Here is a 20,142-nt window from a genome sequence, read left to right as displayed (position 1 = left end):
GTAGATCAGACCAACTATAGTTGAATCTCTTTCAATACTCGTTCTACAGTGAGATTGTTCTTAAAATAAATGGAGTTTAGCTAGTAACTCAGCTGCATGCATCAACACTGGCGGACTTTTCTCGAAAAAAAATGTTGCAGATTGATATTTATGTTTCCTAATTAGGAGATGTGAGATGAAAATTTTTAACAGCAACATTATCCATCCATTCATCCGCACGTCCGTCCGTCCATCAATTCATCCATCCATCTATTTTCAACCCCGTTTATCCTGAATGGAATTCTTTCAAGCAACATAATGAAACGTAATTTCAGAAAATGTCTTATTTCAGAACAGTGTATCAAGCTGGTAGCCCTTCGCAATGATCAGTACCCAAGAAATAGCTCTCATTTGCAAAAAATATTAGTAACCCCTAGTCTAGACGAAATGCACATGAACAATGACTTGAGCAAGACGAAATTATTCAACTGCTTGACGTGGGTCCACGAGGTCCTTATGTAGTCCCCATAATTGTGGTGCCAGACTTGTGCGCAGCAGGAAAACTGAGAACACCTCTGCCACCTGCTGGGCACCAACGGAACGTGACCATTACATTTAACATCACTACAGTTTTTACTGATGCCTGAACAAAGGCGACAACGACATAAGGTAAGCCACAGAAAATGACAAAACAATGCAGCTTCTTATTAACAACAATGATCCAAACATACGTAGATGACGATAAGATTCCCATTCCTACTGTACACAGCAAAATCAATTCAATTTAACTGTTTAAAACATGTCTACATTGGTCAACACTGAATATAGTTAAAACAACAATTTTCAAAGTGCTTTCATAAAACATCATAAATGTTAATTACTAAATATTTTACTCTGGTAGACAGTGAACATCTATATATATATTGCGCGTCGTCCCGCACGCGGTCTGTCCTTCCGTCTGTCCCTTTTCAAAACGTACCTACTTCACCGCGCCGCTGCGAGCCGCCACTGCGCCGCTCAGGCAGTGGCTCACTATGATCGCGCGGGCATCTTAGCGAAAAAATTTTGTCTACCAACAAGTATTGCAATGAAATTGTTAGTTATTTAGTAGAGCTAAACATCTCTTTATTTTCGCGATAAGCAATGAAGATGAACAAAAAGTTGAACCAAGCAACAACACTTTTGTGGGCCGAAGGCCCACCTTACCAGCCTTCCGCAGGAACTAGCTGATGAGCCGCCCGGAGGGCGGCGAACCAGCTAGTATATATATTTTTTAAAAAAGTCCTCATCTCACCCCTCGGGTGGTGTCCGTCCCTCATTCAGCTCGGGTCCTCTACCAGAGGCCAGGAAGCTTGAGGGTTCTGCGCAGTATCCTTGCTGTTCCCAGCACTGCACATTTCTGGATTGAGATGTCCGATGTTGTTCCCGGGATCTGTTGCAGCCACTCATCTAGTTTGGGGGTCACTGCCCCGAGTGCTCCGACCACCACAGGCACGACTGTCACCTTTACCTTCCAGGCTCTCTCCAACTCCTCTCTGAGCCCTTGGTATTTCTCGAGTTTCTCATGTTCCTTCTTCCTGATGTTTCCATCACTTGGGACCGCTACATCCACTACAACGGCTTTCTTCTGCCCTTTATCTATGATCACGATATCTGGTTGGTTCGCCATTACCATCTTGTCAGTCTGGATCTGGAAGTCCCACAGGATCTTCGCTCTGTCATTCTCCACCACCTTCGGAGGTGGAGAATGACCATTTTGACCTTGGGGTTTCCAGTCCATACTCCGCACAGATGTTTCGGTAGACTATGCCAGCCACCTGGTTATGGCGTTCCATGTAGGCTTTCCCTGCCAGCATCTTACACCCTGCAGTTATGTGTTGGATCGTCTCAGGTGCCTCTTTGCACAACCTGCACCTTGGGTCTTGTCTGGTGTGGTATATCTGGGCCTCGATGGCTCTGGTGCTCAAGGCCTGCTCCCGAGCAGCCAGGATGAGCGCCTCTGTGCTGTCCTTCAGGCCAGCCCTCTCTAGCCACTGATAGGACTTCTTGAGATCAGCCACTTCAGTTATGGCAATTTACATCCCGTGTAGGGGCTTGTCCTCCCATGATGGTCCCTCTTCCAGCGCCTCATCTTCTGTTCCCCATTGTCTGAGACATTCTCTGAGTACGTCATCCGTTGGACCCTTCTCCTTGATGTATTCATGGAGCTTGGATGTTTCATCCTGGACAGTGGCTCTCACACTCACTAGTCCCCGGCCTCCTTCCTTTCGGCTTGCGTACAGTCTCAGGGTGCTGGATTTGGGATGGAACCCTCCATGCATGGTTAGGAGCTTTCGGGTCTTAACGTCCGTGGTCTGAATCTCTTCCTTTGGCCACCTTATTATTCCTGCAGGGTATCTGATCACTGGCAGGGCATAGCTGTTTATTGCCCGTGTCTTATTCTTGCCATTGAGCTGGCTTCTCAGGACTTGCCTCACTCGCTGGAGGTATTTGGCCGTAGCCGCTTTCCTTGTTGCCAGTTCGAGGTTGCCATTGGCTTGTGGTATACCAAGGTACTTGTAGCTGTCCTCAATGTCTGCTATTGTTCCTTCAGGGAGTGAGACCCCTTCAGTGCGGACGACCTTTCCTCTCTTAGTCACCATCCGACTACATTTCTCAAGCCCGAATGACATCCCGATGTCGCTGCTGTAGGTCCTGGTTGTGTGGATCAGGGAATCTATGTCCCTTTCGCTCTTACCATACAGCTTTATGTCATCCATGTAGAGGAGGTGACTGATTGTAGCTCCATTTCTGAGGCGGTATCCATAGCCTGTCTTGGTGATTACTTGGCTTAGGGGGTTCAGTCCTATGCAGAACAGCAGTGGGGAGAGTGCATCACCTTGGTATATGCCACATTTGATGGACACTTGGGTAAGTCGCTTGCCATTGGCTTCAAGTGTGGTTTTCCACATCCTCATCGAGTTCGCAACGAAGGCTCTTAGGGTCCTGTTAACCTTATACAACTCCAAGCATTCAGTGATCCATGTATGTGGCATCGAGTCATAGGCTTTCTTGTAATCAATCCAAGCTGTGCACAGGTTGGTACGTCGGGACCTGCAGTCTTGTGCGACTGTTCTGTCAACCAGGAGCTGATGTTTGGCTCCTCTGGTATCTCTACCAATGCCCTTCTGTGCTTCGTTCATGTATTGATCCATGTGTCCACTTATCTTAGCCGCAATGATGCCTGACATGAGCTTCCATGTTGTGGAGAGACAGATTATTGGCCGATAGTTGGATGGGGCTGCACCCTTCGAGGGATCCTTCATGATCAGGATCGTTCGCCCTTCGGTTAGCCATTCTGGGTGAGTCCCATCCCTCAGCAGCTGGTTCATTTGTACTGCTAGGCGCTCATGGAGTGCTGTGAGTTTCTTTAGCCAGTAAGTGTGGACCATGTCCGGGCCTGGTGCTGTCCAGTTCTTCATATCTGAGACTCTTTCCTGTATGTCTGCCACTGTTATGGTAACCGGGTTCTGTTCAGGGAAGTTGCTGTGTTCCTCTCTCAGGGTCACCAGCCATTGTGCACTGCTGTTATGTGCAACCTCCTTCTCCCATATGCCTTTCCAGTACCTTTCAGTTTCCAGTCTTGGTGGGTCAGCTCTGTTGTTAGGACCCTGCCACTGAGCGTACACTTTCGCAGGTTGTGTTGCGAACAGCCTGCTTATTCGTCTGGCCTCATTCTCTTTCGTGTACCGCTTTAGGCGACTGAACAAGGCTTGGAGCCTTTGTTTGGCAGTTTCGAGTGCTTCAGGTATGGTCATCTGGATGTACCTCTCGGGTATCGGCCTTTTCATCACATTGACTGGGCCTCCGTCAATTGACTCACATATTTATATATATATATATATATATACAGTATATATAATGATCATAGATAAAGGGCAGAGGAAAGCCGTTGTAGTGGATGTAGCGGTCCCAAGTGTATATATCCCTCTTCCTCAACTGGCGGACCGCGATCCACGACCGGACCGCCGACGTCCTCTGTCCGGACCGCCGACCTCCTCTGTCCGGACCCTCGCCAAATTGTATATAATAATAAATTATAAAGTGATTTTTACTTTATACATTTTCTATTTTTGGACTATAATCTGCGCATTACCGCGATCGCTTGTTAAAATTATCCGTTGTATTATTTGCGTGCACGAACAGATGTATTGCAGAGGACGCAGCAGCGCGACTGTGTGTATAAGGTTTGACGAACTGGAGACGGGGGCATGTCGGCGATAAAGATGCGCTGATTGGCTCCTCTGAAGGTGTGCCCATACATCAGCGTCACGCATTCAAAATGGATGATTGTGTCAGGAAACAGACGCATGCGCGACGCCACAGTGTGCTCACAGCTTCAACACAGGAGCGCCACACACAGACAATTAGACAAGACAAATCGCGGGACGTTTCGATTGTGTGCAGTTTTGCTCCCGTCTACCGGGGGATCTTTGCAGCTGTTTAACAGCAGAACATGGCAACATGTTAAATGAACATCCCAATGGCGTCCCCAAATAATATTTGCATGCCTCAGACATTACATTCACCTTTAGTGGAAGAACAGCACTGCACATTCCTGTGCTCCCTTGTGTCAGTATTTAAAATGGTTCTTAAATCCTCTTCTGATATATTTTTCAATGATTTTAGAGGGGATCTGAAAGGGGGAATTGTACAAATGAAAATAATTTTTGTTTTCATTTTTAGTATTTATTTTGGTAAAATGAATATTTTGTTTTGCTTTTGTTAAATTAAGGGAAAAAAGACAACTACTGTTTAACAAAGTTAAAGTAAAAAATGTCTTATTTCCCTAAAAGGGCTATTTCTATTATTAAGCAGGCACAACTTAACAAAATAAAAGAGTTCCTCTGCCTCAACACAATACCTCTCATTATTTGCTGTGTAATGGCAAAGTGAATAATTGTTATTGGTTGGTTGTGAGGAGTGTTGATTTGTATAAGCTTGGCTTGACCATACTAAATGGGCATATAGCCCTGCCCCCCATGATCACCGTGCATGGGACCGGACCTTGGTCTTCAGCATTTCTAGTTGAGGACCACTGATATATATATATATATATATATATATATATATATATATATATATATATATATATATATGGGGCGGCCCGGTAGTCCAGTGGTTAGCACGTCGGCTTCACAGTGCAGAGGTACCGGGTTCGATTCCAGCTCCGGCCTCCCTGTGTGGAGTTTGCATGTTCTCCCCGGGCCTGCGTGGGTTTTCTCCGGGTGCTCCGGTTTCCTCCCACATTCCAAAAATATGCATAGCAGGCTGATTGAACACTCCAAATTGTCCCTAGGTGTGAGTGTGAGTGCGAATGGTTGTTCGTCTCTGTGTGCCCTGCGATTGGCTGGCAACCGATTCAGGGTGTCCCCCGCCTACTGCCCGGAGACAGCTGGGATAGGCTCCAGCACCCCCCGCGACCCTAGTGAGGATCAAGCGGCTCGGAAGATGAATGAAATGAATGAATGAATATATATATATATGTATATATATATATATATATATATATATATATATATATATATATATATATATATATATATATATATATATTGTTGAGGAATGGGAGCTGTCAATTTGCTCTTGGCCCTTCCTTGGTTACAGATTCTTTTATCTCTCTATAAGGTGGAAGAAGACCCAACACCACGTAGTCTTTTCTTCAGTTTATCGCAACACAACACGAATCGATTCGGGCTCCTGTGAGTCTCAGATTTCATCAGGAAGCCCCAAGCAACTACAGTCACACGTACATATAGGCATAGTATGTTAATTATGTTAAGTAGGGGCGGGCAGTCCTTCCCCGTATGTAAAAACCTGAAACAAAGAAAGTCAAGCAAAGTTCAATGATGGCATTTTGACAAAGTGCAGACCATATCTGCTGGTTCACAGACCTTGAGACTAGGTTTACTCCTCGAAGGCACTTGGCAGCCTTCAGGGACTTTTACGATGTGGGGGACGCAAAAGAAGACGGCCAGGGGGCTGTTAATCACTCAAGGGGAATTAGGACCCCAACTTCACCCTACACTCTTTGTTTTAACTACTTCAGCAGATGTTCAGGAGAGAGACTAGTGTCAATAGTTTTCATAGCAATATGAAATTCATTAACAATGTTCTACTACTACTTCTAGCGGAATAATTCCTTAACAATCCCTCTCTTGATCACAATTAATATTGTGATCACAAAACTTCGGTGTCAAATTCCGTCGTCAAAGCGGAACAACCAATTCTGTCTTGTGGAAAGCATCATCAAACAAACTACAGCCGGAAATAACAGCTTCAGCGAAGCCTGCCAACAGTGCCCACATTAGTAGAGAAATAGAGACCAAAATAACCAGTATAATCAGGAAGATATGTTATTAGTTCTGGGCCCCCTAAGAACTTTGTCTTGGTTTCACGTCCAGTGTCCTTCTGAATGTCACTTTGAAGTTGGAGACGCTTCTTGGGGCTGACGCATTCCTTCTCGGTAGACAGCATGATGGGTCCTTTCTGTCACTCTGCGTGGTCCCATTCATCTCGCCTGGTGCCACTTCCGCTGTAGGACCCCCAGATACACATGCTCGGGATACGTCTGTGGTTTCGGGGTGGTCACCCAGGAGTCTCGTCCGCTCCTGAAAATAGGAGACGAGAACACTCAATGACTCCTTGTCTGCTTCAAGGGGAATCGTTTGTTGAAGAGCGCCCGGGTCCATGGATTGCCATGGAGCGGGGAACTCCTGGTCACGTCCCATCTTAAAAGGTGTGAGACCCGTGGTGGACTTAACGGTGGACCTCATGGTGAAAGCGCAAGTGGTAGCGTCTCATCCCAATCCGATTTCTCTGAGGTCATCACCATCTGAGTTTTTGATATAAGCCTCTGATACGTTGGTTCGAGCATACCTTGAATTGCAGATGAAAAAACCCATGCCTCCCGAATTGGAGTCTTCAATTTAGTTGCCGACAGGACTGGACGTCCATCAATTTCATGCCGATACAAACCAGTCTCATCCCTGGCCACCCGGTTAGTTCTTCTCCTCCGGGATACCCTCTCTTGGTCTGAAATAAGGTTGTTAGTTTGGAAAACATACAATTTCCCATTTTTGATTCCACTTCCATCACTAAAGATCAAGTCGTCTTCTGCTGTCTCTTTAGTCATCTAGTCTGCTTTGTCATTTTTTTCATTTTGTCTTTTACGTGGGAAAGTCCTTCTAATATGTGCCCTGCATTTAATAACTACTTCTTTTGGTTTTAGCAGAACCGCTCTAAGTTTTTTTTTTTTTTCTCACTATGTTGAATCGATGTTCCTGTGGCAGTTTTTTTTTCATTGTAAAGTTTTGTCTCATGCTGCCGCATCTCTGATGCATGCTGAATGTTTTTGTTCAATTGGGTCCGATTGCCTGCTGACGTATGTCCAAATTAATCAAAATTAGTCTTTTACTTCCCTGTTGTTCACGTTCCTGCCATTCACATTCCCCTCTCTTTTCTGAAAAAGAACTACAGAAACAGAACCTTCTTTTTCAGAAACATCTAAGTAAATCAGCTAGACCAGGCTGCACAAAAGAAACCGGCATCGCTGTACCTTCTGATGTGTTCAGTCTCCCCAAAAATATAAAGGCAGTGCGCATTGTAATTTTCGCATGCGATAGTTTGAAACCGCAAACAGCCAAACGTCAAAGGTGCCACCACGTGGCATCCAAACAACAAATCTTAGATGATGCATTACTATACCGAATAAGCACAACGCCATCCGTATGTCGGAAAGAGTAGAGTAGCTGTTTAAGCACTTGGATAAAAATTCCAGAAGACAAAATCGAATACGTGGGGCAACCGAGTGTAGTAAAATTTAACTCCAAGGTGAGAGAATGAGAAAATTCCCTCTACGATTCTGAAAGTGGTATTTGGAAAAAACCTTAGCCAAATCGATTACAAAAAAAATGTGTATGATTGAGAATTTTTCTATATTTGAGTAGACGGCAAAAACAGTATGAGCGGCGCGGCCATGTCAGGCCTAGATACGAGTCAATGAGATGATATCCTCTGACAGGTCCACTCTGGCTGCCACACCCTTCAGGACCTACAATAATTGAGGAGGAGGGAACATTAAATAAATTGCCTTGTGTTTCACCCAACCAGGCCATGCGATAAATTTCAATCTCTAGATTGTCAAAAGCATTGTGCAGTGGGAAGGACCGATCAGCGGATGGTAAGGTCATATGGAGGAAGTCTAAGGAGACCAAAGCCGATACTGTTGGAAGACAGAGTTCAGTGGTGGGTCATCGGCTGACTTTAGCAACAGTCAGCCTTGTATCAGCAGGCATTGGGAGCAAGTGTGGTCCAGCATGTTCAAGTTCATGAAAGTCTTTCAGTGAGGCCAGCAGTGATCCCTATCGTTGGGGATTCGGGTACCCATGGAGCAGATGGGTATTGTCCATGTGGGGGTGCCGTATCCTGTCATTGTTGTTGGTTTTGCGGAGGAGGAGTCAGAGCTTGTTGATCATAGCCTGATTGATGAACAGGTGGGTGCCGGCGGTGCGGGCATTTCCTTGTCCAATGATTCACATCACCACAAATGAAACAGCCAGCTTGGCTCCCGTGACTTCCTCGTCCACGCCCACCTTCCCGTCTCAGACCTCCCCCCAGCCATGCGTCTCGGCCCTGCCTTGTGGGCAGGCCGTAATGTTGAGGTGTGGCTTGGAGCTGCGGTGTGGGTGTGATCAGCCGTGGTGGAGCCTGTTGAGAGACACTGATTGACATTTGATTAGATCTCCCAAGTTTCTCTTTTTTGCATGCATTACTGGAGGCTCTCTGAGCCTCTTGTACTTGTGGATTCAAAAAGTTGTTCTGTAGCTTGGATGTTTTCTCAGTCTCTTCCTCGGCTCTCATTCGAGATTGTTGCACATAATATAGGAAATGAGTTCGCCAATTCACGTCATCTGAAGTGGGGAGAGTGGGAGAGTTAGTCATCATTTTCTGCACATCAGACGGACAACCCCCCAGCACTGCTTGCCTGAACAAAGCCTGATTCAATGGATGACTATTGGGGTCCTGTCCTGTGACAGTCACCCAAGCATCCATACAATTAACCAAATAAGTCATTGGGTGTACCTCAGCTAGCAATTCAAACGCCAATTGTTGTGAAGGACCCAATGTTGTTGGATAAATGGAACTCAGCGCGTCTGATTGTCTATCATTCAACCTATTCAATTTGCAAGAGGCTATTCCCTCTAATAGGTCCATAATCTCTTTGGGTAAATACTTACTCTTAAGCCAGTCAATTGCTCACAACTGTATGTCATAGTCAATTTTAGGCATATCCAGCAACATTTGCCTCGTCAATTCAGTCTCCTTAGTTACAAAAGTGGTCGCATCCCAAACACTCATGCTCTCATTATCCTGTTTAATTTGCATACATTTTTCTACTTTTACCAATTGTTTATGACCCACCCTGGGCAGATCAGGGGGAAGCTTGACACACAAGGGATTCGGGTGGGGGCCAGTAAAACGGCTAGTATGTGTTATCCCCCTTCCTGTAGGTTTGTGCTTACAGACTTGCCTGTGGAGCCTACACAATGATTAAAGTGCCCCTCTGTTAAGACGTTTATATATATTTTTTTAATTCACTCAATATCTTTAACCCTCACAACAGTGTCTGCGATTGTGATGAATATAGACACATTTTCGTGTGTGTGGTGAGCTCAGGTCTCTCTGCCTGCAGATTGACCTTCCGCTCCAATTTCTTCCGCCTTGTCTATGTACAAGTGACCACTCGGCGCTTGTAGTGAGGTCATAATTTTAGCGCTCCTCACCCCATGCGGTGAAGGAGGCATCATCGCTGCCTTGATTATCATAACTTTGTCGGAGTTGCTTTGGTTATATATTTTTTTCTTTTTCCAATGTCGAAGGCAGTGGTCAAGCCGCCCATGAAATGCAATATATATAAGAACCTCTACTTGTCAACTTAACCCTCTCTTTTCTCACTCCTCACATTCAAAGCCATCCATAAACTAGCCCCTCCATACCTTTCTGACCTCATCCACATTCCTACACTTGTCCGCTCTTTTCGTTCCTACTCCTCTCTCCTTCTCTCTGCCCCCCCTGCTCGTCTCGTCACCATGGGAAACAGAGCCTTCAGTCGATCTCCTCCCCACCTCTGGAACACACTCCCCGCTGACCTTCGTAATACAGACTCATTAACACATTTTAAATTCCGCCTCAAAACACATATGTTTGGACAAGCCTATTCACTCGGACCATAAAGCCATTATTCTTTCTGTTGTTGTATTTTTTTCTTATTTTATTTGATGTTGATCTTAATATTGTATTCGTGATTTTAACTGCTTGTTGTAAGGTGTCCTCGAGTTCCTAGGAAGACCCCACAAATAAAATGTATTATTATTATTATTATATTATTATTATAGCTCGAATTGAAAACACTTAGTTTTTTCTTTTTATATTTCAAACTATTGTCTTATTCTTACAATTTATTCTTAAGACCTTATTTTCTCGCTTTACTTCCCCTCTGCGCAGTGCATTCGCCCTTTTCTCTCTCTGCGCAATGCATTCGCCTTCCTTTCTTTCCTACTTACCACCAGACGGTATTTTAACCGTTTTCTTGCCTTCAGGCGTTCCGTCCATCTTACAGTTCACCATGTTTTTATCATACTCACCGTCCAATATACTCCCTTATGGACCGTGTGACGTCACGTAATTCTCCAATTGTAACAATGGAGCTGTCCCTAACTTGCCCTAAATATACAGCTGTTTACTCAGACCGCGATCTCCAGTCGTCAGTCCTACAATTTATCAGCATCCAGAATAATAAAAATTACCTGGACCTGCCTCAGCAATTAACCACTAATTTTTTAAATGCCTACGAACTCAGTATGGTCTTTGCTCGTCAGCTACTAGCCAAACCTACGACTCAGCGGTTCTACCTAATTTAAACCGCCTACGTGGTGCCTCAATAACTGTGCCAATTCAGTTATCTACGACTCAGTGGCAAAGTTTGGACGGTATATTGTTTTGAATATACCTCACACCTATACCTTAATTCCTTTTTCCTGTACAGTACTTCATTTTACTCAGACCACGATCTCCAGTCGTCAGTCCTACAATTTATCAATTTGTTATTTGCCACCTACAAGACCCAATCACTATACTTGGTTCAACACATTCAGGTTCAGAGCAGTTTGATTTGATCGGTCCTTATTGGACATAAGCCGAATCTTGACACTTTGCCCGTAATAACAGGAACAGGTGTGTCTTACCTGGTTATAGTGGAGCGCTCCTTGGTTACTGCCTGAGTCTGAAGGTCCTGAAACCGGTGTCGGTCTTTTCCAGAGAGATCCTGTTCGTGACGCCATTTGTTGAGGAATGGGAGCTGTCAATTTGCTCTTGGCCCTTCCTTGGTTACAGATTCTTTTATCTCTCTATAAGGTGGAAGAAGACCCAACACCACGTAGTCTTTTCTTCAGTTTATCGCAACACAACACGAATCGATTCGGGCTCCTGTGAGTCTCAGATTTCATCAGGAAGCCCCGAGCAACTACAGTCACACGTACATATAGGCATAGTATGTTAATTATGTTAAGTAGGGGCGGGCAGTCCTTCCCCGTATGTAAAAACCTGAAACAAAGAAAGTCAAGCAAAGTTCAATGTTGGCATTTTGACAAAGTGCAGACCATATCTGCTGGTTCACAGACCTTGAGACTAGGTTTACTCCTCGAAGGCACTTGGCAGCCTTCAGGGACTTTTACGATGTGGGGGACGCAAAAGAAGACGGCCAGGGGGCTGTTAATCACTCAAGGGGAATTAGGACCCCAACTTCACCCTACACTCTTTGTTTTAACTACTTCAGCAGATGTTCAGGAGAGAGACTAGTGTCCATAGTTTTCATAGCAATATGAAATTCATTAACAATGTTCTACTACTACTTCTAGCGGAATAATTCCATAACAATATATACATACACACACACACACACACACACACACACACACACTGCCCATCTTTAATACCCTCCTCAAAACTCACTTGTATTCTTTGGCGTTCGACTCAGCATGACTTAGATTTGCTCTTCATTTTACTGCTTGGTGCTTTCTACCGCCTTTATTACCGATTCGTCTTACTTTTATTGTGTATGTTAAATCGCTCCATGTACAGCACTTTGTATGCAGCGATGGCTGTTTGAAAGTGCTCTATAAATACTGTTGACTTGACTTGACAACACAATATAATAAAATTCATAATAATGGCATCCTTTGATGTTAGCAGGGTCCGCCTCATAACGCAGAGGAGCAGGGTTTGATTCCAGGCCTTTCTGTGTGGAATTTGCATGTTCTCCCCATGCCGGCGTGGGTTTTCTCCGAGTCCTCCGATTTCATCCCACATTCCCAAAAATGTACGGCAGGCTTATTGAACACTATATTGTCCCAAGGTGTGACTGTGAGTGTGAATGGTTGTTTGTTTATGTGTGCCCTGTGATTCGCTGGAAACCAGTTCAGGGTGTACCCCACCTGCTGCCCGAAAGCAGCTGAGATGGGTTCCAGCATGCCTGCGACCCTCATGAGCATAAGCCGATTAGAAAATGGACGGATGGATGGATGGATGAGGGTCCTCATGTTGTCATCCTTATTTTGTGGTTCACTTTTGAATCAAGAATTTCAAGGATCACTTGCAGGGATAATGTGGGGTCACAATGACAACATTTTTATTCTGTTGATATACTGTATTTTTTGCAAAAGATTTGCGAGCAAAAACTAAATATTTTATACATTTGCAACATTATTCCATTTGCAAAAAATAAAAAATAAATAACAACTGGCTTATCTCCAGTATTGTTACATTTCGACCGAATGAATGACTTATGTTTTCCAATTTTTGAAACATTTCAAAACAGCATCATCACATTGTTGCTCACAATAGATATTTTTAAACCCAAAGTTGAATAACTAACAAGTAAATCAGATGCAGGAAATGATTACATCAATTTTGTGCTTTTTTTTCCTGCAAGTTCCAGAGAAAGACTTTTCGCGGAACCCATTGGAGGACACTGACTGCTATTTTTGCTTTAACTCTTCCTGAATTGCTTGATACCTGCTGTACAAAGATGGACAGGAAAACCAACCGCCAGATTAAAAGTGCATACATCTGTGAGGCCATTTTGTTACACCTTTCTTCAGCAAGTCAAAATAGTAGCAAAAAAATACAGAACGAATAGGGCTCCAAAAAGAAAACAATTCCTCCAAAAAGGGTGTATACTGTACAATATCAATATACATGATTAATAATTTTTTTAATATTTGAGGATACTCATACTCACAGACACTTTGACATCAGACATCACACGAGGATAGTCATTCCAGAATGTGTCAATAATAATTACTGTAAGTCCGTGTTGTGGTGATAAGGATCCAGGCAAGTTTGAAAGCTAACTTTTCATGAATAGGTCACTGAGACTGAATCGGGCTCCACTTCTAGCGGTTTGCGGTAAATAATCGTGTGCGTTAAGTTGGCCAACGACATCCTGGTCCGCTCACTTAGACGATGAAGCTTCATCAGGAAATTGTCATTTCCAACAATATATATCAAAGGGTTTATAGCGCTGTTTAAACACGCAAGACATCTGCTGACCTGGTGTGCAATATATACGTTGCGGAAGCTCTCGTGGCAGATGCCTCGTTGTTTCAAAATCCTGGTTTGGAGATTCACATTTCGGAGCACGTGGTAAGGGATGAAACAGATGGAAAACAATAAGAGCAAAATAATCACAAGTTTCAAACAGCGCTGCTTTAGCAGGGGGTTAATGTTGGAGTTTTTGGCAAGGACCCAAACCACGTGGCCATAACACAGCATGATGACAAGTAATGGGATGGCAAACCCTGTAACCGTCCATCCAATGCTGTAGGGCAGATATTCTCTGATCCAGTCAGTGGAGGTGGTGTCATAACAGCCGTTAAGTTTCTTTGCATCATTCTTGACAAAGAACACGTCCGGGAGGATCTGAGCAACAACCAAAAACCAAACCAGGGCGCTTGACGATAAGAGAATGATGGTTGCTGATCTTGCCCATCACTCTCATGGGGTGCACGATTCCCAGGTACCTGTAGATGCTAATGCAAGTGAGGAAGCCGATGCTGCCGTACAGGTTGAGGTTGAAGCAGAAGCGGGTCAACTTGCAGAAAGGTTGGCCGAACTGCCAGTAGCTGTCCTGCGCGTAGTACGCCACAAGGAAGGGGAGCGTGAGCAGATACTGCAGGTCCGCCAGTCCCAGATTAAGCATGAAGATGTTGATGTTTCCTATGCTCTTCCAACCGCTGCACACGCTTCTTAACCCCCATGCGTTGGAAAGTGTCCTGACCACGAAAACGACGACAAAGACAGGTGGCAGAAACGCATGCGTAAATTTCAAGTTGATTTCACACGCGGAACTATTTGCTCCGTGCGTCAAGTCGACTCCTTGAGTGATATTTCCAGACATGACCTTTAATATACCTTAAGAACGGACTGTCGTCTGCGTGATCTGATGAGCATATCCTGTATAGGTTGTCCAAGTACTGTAAAAGCGAAACCAAAATAACTCCCTCCCACCTTGCTGAGGTGCGCCAATCAATTGAAGGAGTCGTGCGCACTCCGAGGTGTAAACCACAGGAAATAAAATATACATGCCACATTGCGCATATCTTTTGCAGATTTAGAGACTTAAAATGAGTAACACGCCACGTCATGTTTATTGTAGAATCCAGGCGAGAAGCGGGTCGAGCTCAGCGCAGGCAAAGTTGGTGAATTAAAAACAAACAAAAAAAACAAGTAAGACGATAAATACATACTGTATATAAAATAAAAAAGGAAAACAACCATAAAAGAAGATCCTAACTTAAAGAAATCTTTTTAAAGTGGACAAAGGACTCGGGTTTAGACAAGAAGTGTCAAACTCATTTTTGTCTCTGGGCCATGTTGGAGTTACATCTTCCCTCGGAGGGCTGTTATGTCAGTGAAGCCGAATAAATGTTTCATCCATCCATCTATTTTCTTATTCGCTTATCATCACAAGGGTCGTCGGTTGTGCTGGAGCCTATCCCAGCTGTCTTTGTGAAGGAAGTGAGGGACACCCTGAACCGGTTGCCAGCCAATCGCAGGGCACACATAGACGAACAACCATCCACGCTCACACTAGCACCTACGGACAATTTAGAGTATTCCATGAGCCTGCCACGCATGTTTTTGGAATGTTGGAGGAAGCCGGATTACCCGGAGAAAACCCACGCAGGCCCGGGGAGAACATGCAAACGGCACACAGGGAGGCCAGAACCCTGCACCTCCATACTGTGAGGCGGACGAAGCTTTAATTATGATGTTTAATTATCTCATTGCATTATTTGTACACAATAAATTGATGGATTACTTGTTTTGAAATCACCGAAGTCAACTGTTTAAAGTTTCTTTTTTCCAGACAATACTCTTTTTGGTTGAAGAGAAACACATTAACCTAGCTGACAGTTTCGGCTGTCACTTCAGCGTTTGTCGGAGCTGTCACTGTTTCCTTGTGATATGTCTTAAAAATAACTGTTGGTTTGTTGTTCGTTCAATTATTATTTAAGTGCGTGTAAACAGGGTAACAATATTCCTGAAGAATGTCAATGTTGTTTATGACACATGACAATTGGACATTTCAGTCCAGATTTTTGCAAGGATCATGGAAGTTGACTCACATGATTTGCTTTTGGGGGGGGGCACTAAAATGGCGTGGTGGCCCGGATCTGATCCCTGGGCGTTGAGTTTAGCACCTGTGGTTTAAACAAATACATCATATTAGGTTTTGTAAGGGGTGCTCAGCATCCAGAAGATGTATTAAGATACTTGGTCGTGAGCTAGACTACAGCCTGAAAACAGTTGGTTGATTTTTAACCCAGGGTTATTCTATTTTTTATTGTGATTGTTGTAAATCAACTCCACCTCTGGGTTATTTCAACTAAATGTGTTTCTTATATATTGTCCTCAAATGCTGGTTTGAATTAACTAGAATTCTGGGTTGTTTCAACCACTGCACATATTCTTGTTCAGTAGTCTATCCAAATGCTAGGGTACATTAACCCAGTGTTTTTCAACCCGTGTGCCACGGCACACTGAGCGACACAATACATTCGTGAACTCTTAACAGATTAAAATATAACAAAGAGAAGAGCTGATGCTTCACTTGTGGACAGTGAAATGAATCTCATAATTTTACAAAGATTTTTGTTGTCTTGGTCTCCCTGGACAACGCAACATGTTGCTTGCTTGCATTCTTCCTTTCTCTTTTTCAGTCTTGAGCAGACGTGGTGGACAGGTGTGCCGTGGGAAAATATCCAATTTATATGCCTGTGCGGTCTTTCGCCCAGAAAGTAATCATGTAGTACCCTCCCATACCGCTACGGAGTAGCAACAGCTAGCCAATTGCCTTGTGTTTCGATGAGAGACAAGCGAATTTGTGACGCATGAATGCCGGACGACGGTGAAACAATAATTATGAAAGATGATAAAATACTGTTTTCTTTGTGTTCATTTGATTCCAATTCAAGCTGTTATAATATCATTCTTCAATGTTAAAAACAATTATAGTAACAATATAACACGTTAATTGTTAAAATAAGCAGGGGGGGGGGTCACATTTTCAGCGAGTGGTGTGCCATGAGATTTTTTTTCAATGAATGAAGTGTGCCTTGGCTCAAAAAAGTTTGAAAAACACTGCATTAACCAATACACCAAATTGTTTTTATTATGCATTACAGCACAACCTGTAAAAATATTAATTCAATTGGATTACAATCAGCAATAAAACGGTTCAAGTACAAATCTATTGTAAAATATGTTTTCGATTTGGTCACTCAAAGCATGTATTATGCGTTAAAGAACATGAGAATCATTAATAAAATTGAATGCTAAATATACAATACAATACATGCTGATTTATATAGCGCTTTCACAACAGTGGCAGCTGTAACAAAGCACTTAACAAAACAGTTAACATAAAGTAAAATAATAAACACAACACATAACATAAAACACGGACAGTCATGCAGTCCTAACCACTTTTCCGTCACACGCTTTGTTGTTTGAAGCAGTTTGAGATGAAAGACAAGAGAATCAAACCTTCAAGTCAAAAACAAGAAATGCTCATCAGTGTGAGACAAAACAATTCAACTTCAGTGGAAAACAAGTCAAAGGACCAGTTCATGATAAGTCCAATTAACAAGAACATAAAGGTGTGCTAACAGACTGCAAACATTACGGGCAATTTGACTATCAAGAAAAGTGGTAAATTTGGACAGTTCTGCCTATTTATAGACAAATGTTGGTATTCATTTCCGCACATGTTTGGCACTTCTTTGGGTCAGAGTGGTGTCTCAATGTGTTGGCCTCATGGAAGATAATCGCTCCACAACGTCTGCTCAAGGTTGAAAAAGAGAAAGGAAGAATGCAAGCAAGCAACATGTTGTCTTGTCCAGGGAGACCAAGACAACAAAAATCTTTGTAAAATTATGAGATTCATTTCACTGTCCACAAGTGAAGCATCAGCTCTTCTCTTTGTTATATTTTAATCTGTTAAGAGTTCACAAATGTTACATTTTCCAGACACTAAAAAGCTTTTTTTTTTTTTGCTTGCAAGTAGCTTGCGAACACGAGTGCAAACACTGTTTATATATTTTGATAAGATAAGATAAGATAAGATATATCCTTTATTTGTCCCACAATGGGGAAATTTACAGCCTCCAGCAGCAAGAATGTATGTAGAAAGAAGAAGAGAAAAAAAAAAACAACAACAAACATCTTTCAATTAAATAAATAAATAAATTCAATTAAATATGAACACAAATGGATAAATCGCAGTACTATTTACAATGTACCTTCACATCATTTAATTATTATTATTATTATGATTGTTATTTTTTATTCATCAGCCTGACAGCAGTCGGTAGGAACGAGCGTCGGTATCTCTCCTTCTTGCAGCGTGGGTGTAACAGTCTCTGGCTGAAGGAGCTACCAAGTGCTGTCAGGGCGGGCTGGAGGGGGCGGGAGGGACTGGCCATCATAGCTTTTAGCTTAGTTAGCATCCGTCTGTTGCCCACCTCCTCCAGAGTGTCAAGGGAGCAACCCAGGACAGAACTGGCCTTCCTAACCAGTCGCTCCAGTCTCTTTCTGTCCCGGGCCGAGATGCTGCCTGACCAGCAGACAATGCCATAATAGATGGCCGAGGCCACCACCGAGAAATTAGAAATTAATTGGAGAAATTAGTAAATACCTAACTACTCTCAAAACACTCCATTCTAGTCAGCTATATAGCCACGGCCCCCTCACCCCCCGCCCCCTTCCCATGTGTTAAGTGGGGGTCAATGGAGAATTTGGACACAATTTGTCCATTCTAAATCATTATGTGCCAACATTTATATGGACATCTCTACTGAAATAAAATATCACAATAAGCCTCTCCCTGGCAAACATTTTCCCTCTGCTTGGTCTAACGTTTTAAGGCTTACCGACTACCATGTTTTACTGAGTATTTCTTTGTTTCTTTTCGTTTTTCTTATAACCCAAAATGTGCCATTTGAAATAACATGACTTTTATGTCATATCTGTGAGCTGCATTTGTTTCTACAAAATAAAACAACTGAATGAACATTCTGAGGGACTGGCAATTCCATAATTATTGCCAGGGGTTGTATATGAACTGGATGTGTTTAGTGCGGCATAATTTCCTCAATAAATATGAAACTGATTTATATAAATCAACATTTCAATCAAATATGTTCCTCCTGAAACTATGAAAGGTTTGTCTGTTATCACTAAATATGTTATTCAGCTAACTTTGGTCCTCAGCCTTACAGCCACATAAATCACAACGATTCAAATCTGGCTTGGTAAATGACAGCAGTAGATTCAGTCGCCAGAGGGTCTTTTGCAATCCCTTTTCAGAATCAGAATCAGAATCAGAATCAGAATCATCTTTATTGGCCAAGTATGTAGAACACACAAGGAATTTGTCTCCGGTATATCACGCTGCATTAGTATCATCGTAAGCAACAAAATCATTGAACAATTTTAGAGTAACCAATAGTTTTGTAGTACCATTTTGTAATACAAGAAGAGTGACTACGTCAGTGACTGTATAAGGAGTTAATGGCTAGAGGGAAGAAGCTGTTTAAGTGTCTACTGGATTGGGTGCGCATGGATCTGTAGCGTCTGCCTGAGGGGAGTAGCTGGAAAAGGTGGTGGGCAGGGTGCGGGCGATCCAGGAGGATTTTCCGTGCCCTTGTCTTGATTCTTGCAGTGTGCAAGTCCTCAAGAGTGGTTAGGGCGGTGCCAACAATTTTTCCCGCCGTCCTAACTGTCCGTTGAAGTCGGATTTTGTCCTTTTTTGTGGCGGCCCCAAACCAAACCGTGATGGAAGAACACAGGATTGATTCGATGACTGCCATGTAGAACAGTCGTAGCACCTCCTGTGGCAGGCCATGCTTCCTCAGCAGCCTCAGGAAGTACATCTGCTGCCGGGTCCTTTTCAGGATGGAGATGGTGTTGACTTCCCACTTCATGTCCTGGGAGACTGTGATTCCCAGGAACTTGAAGGTCTTGACACAGGGCAGTTGGATAGTGTGAGGGGCAACTGTGGAGAAGAATGTTTCCTGAAGTCCACGATCATCTCTACAGTCTTGAGCGTGTTCAGCCCGAGGTTTCGTCGGCTGCACCAGAGCTCCAGCTGCTCCACTTGTTGGCGGTACGCAGACTCGTCGCCGTCTTTGATGAGACCGATGACCGTGGTGTCGTCTGCGAACTTTATGAGTTTGACAGCTGGATCTGTTGAGGTGCAATCGTTTTCATGGTCAGTCATAAAAACGACAACCAAAATTTTGATGCCATGTGCCCTCACAATATATTTCAGTGGAACATCCCAGTATTTAACATTTAACTTCAAAGCAGTTGAGCTTGGAGAAAGACCAAAGGCAAAAATCATACAACTCTGTTTCTGTCCACGTACTTTTGATCACGACGATATACAGTATTTATGTACACAAAAGTGGCCCAGGATCCAACGTTGTTCATTCGGAATAAAACTAACACGTACCACAAATAATTGAACCAAAAGACATTTTTTTATGAGTGACACGGTGG

General features: G+C 43.4%; 2 protein-coding genes across 4 annotated transcripts in view; one reads left to right on the top strand and one right to left on the bottom strand.

Annotated features, from left to right (window-relative positions):
• The window catches only part of si:ch73-267c23.10 (serine incorporator 3), an 84,258-nt gene extending 67,890 nt beyond the window's left edge, over positions 1-16,368 (top strand). For all 3 annotated transcript variants that reach the window (XM_052075179.1, XM_052075178.1, XM_052075180.1), the window contains one exon: positions 16,325-16,368. The gene's annotated coding sequence lies outside the window, so the exon portion shown is untranslated. The remainder of the gene's footprint in view (positions 1-16,324) is intronic.
• On the bottom strand, positions 12,680-16,273 carry LOC127607125 (P2Y purinoceptor 1-like). The gene is given in 2 exon segments (XM_052075229.1): positions 12,680-14,031; positions 14,033-16,273. Coding segments are annotated over 2 exon segments (1,041 nt in total). The 5' UTR covers positions 14,477-16,273; the 3' UTR covers positions 12,680-13,434.
• Positions 16,369-20,142: the final 3,774 nt, after the last annotated feature.

The sequence above is a fragment of the Hippocampus zosterae genome, chromosome 9 (genome assembly GCF_025434085.1).
Source record: "Hippocampus zosterae strain Florida chromosome 9, ASM2543408v3, whole genome shotgun sequence".
Classification (NCBI taxonomy): Eukaryota; Metazoa; Chordata; class Actinopteri; order Syngnathiformes; family Syngnathidae; genus Hippocampus; species Hippocampus zosterae.
This window is presented reverse-complemented; position numbering and strand designations above follow the sequence as displayed.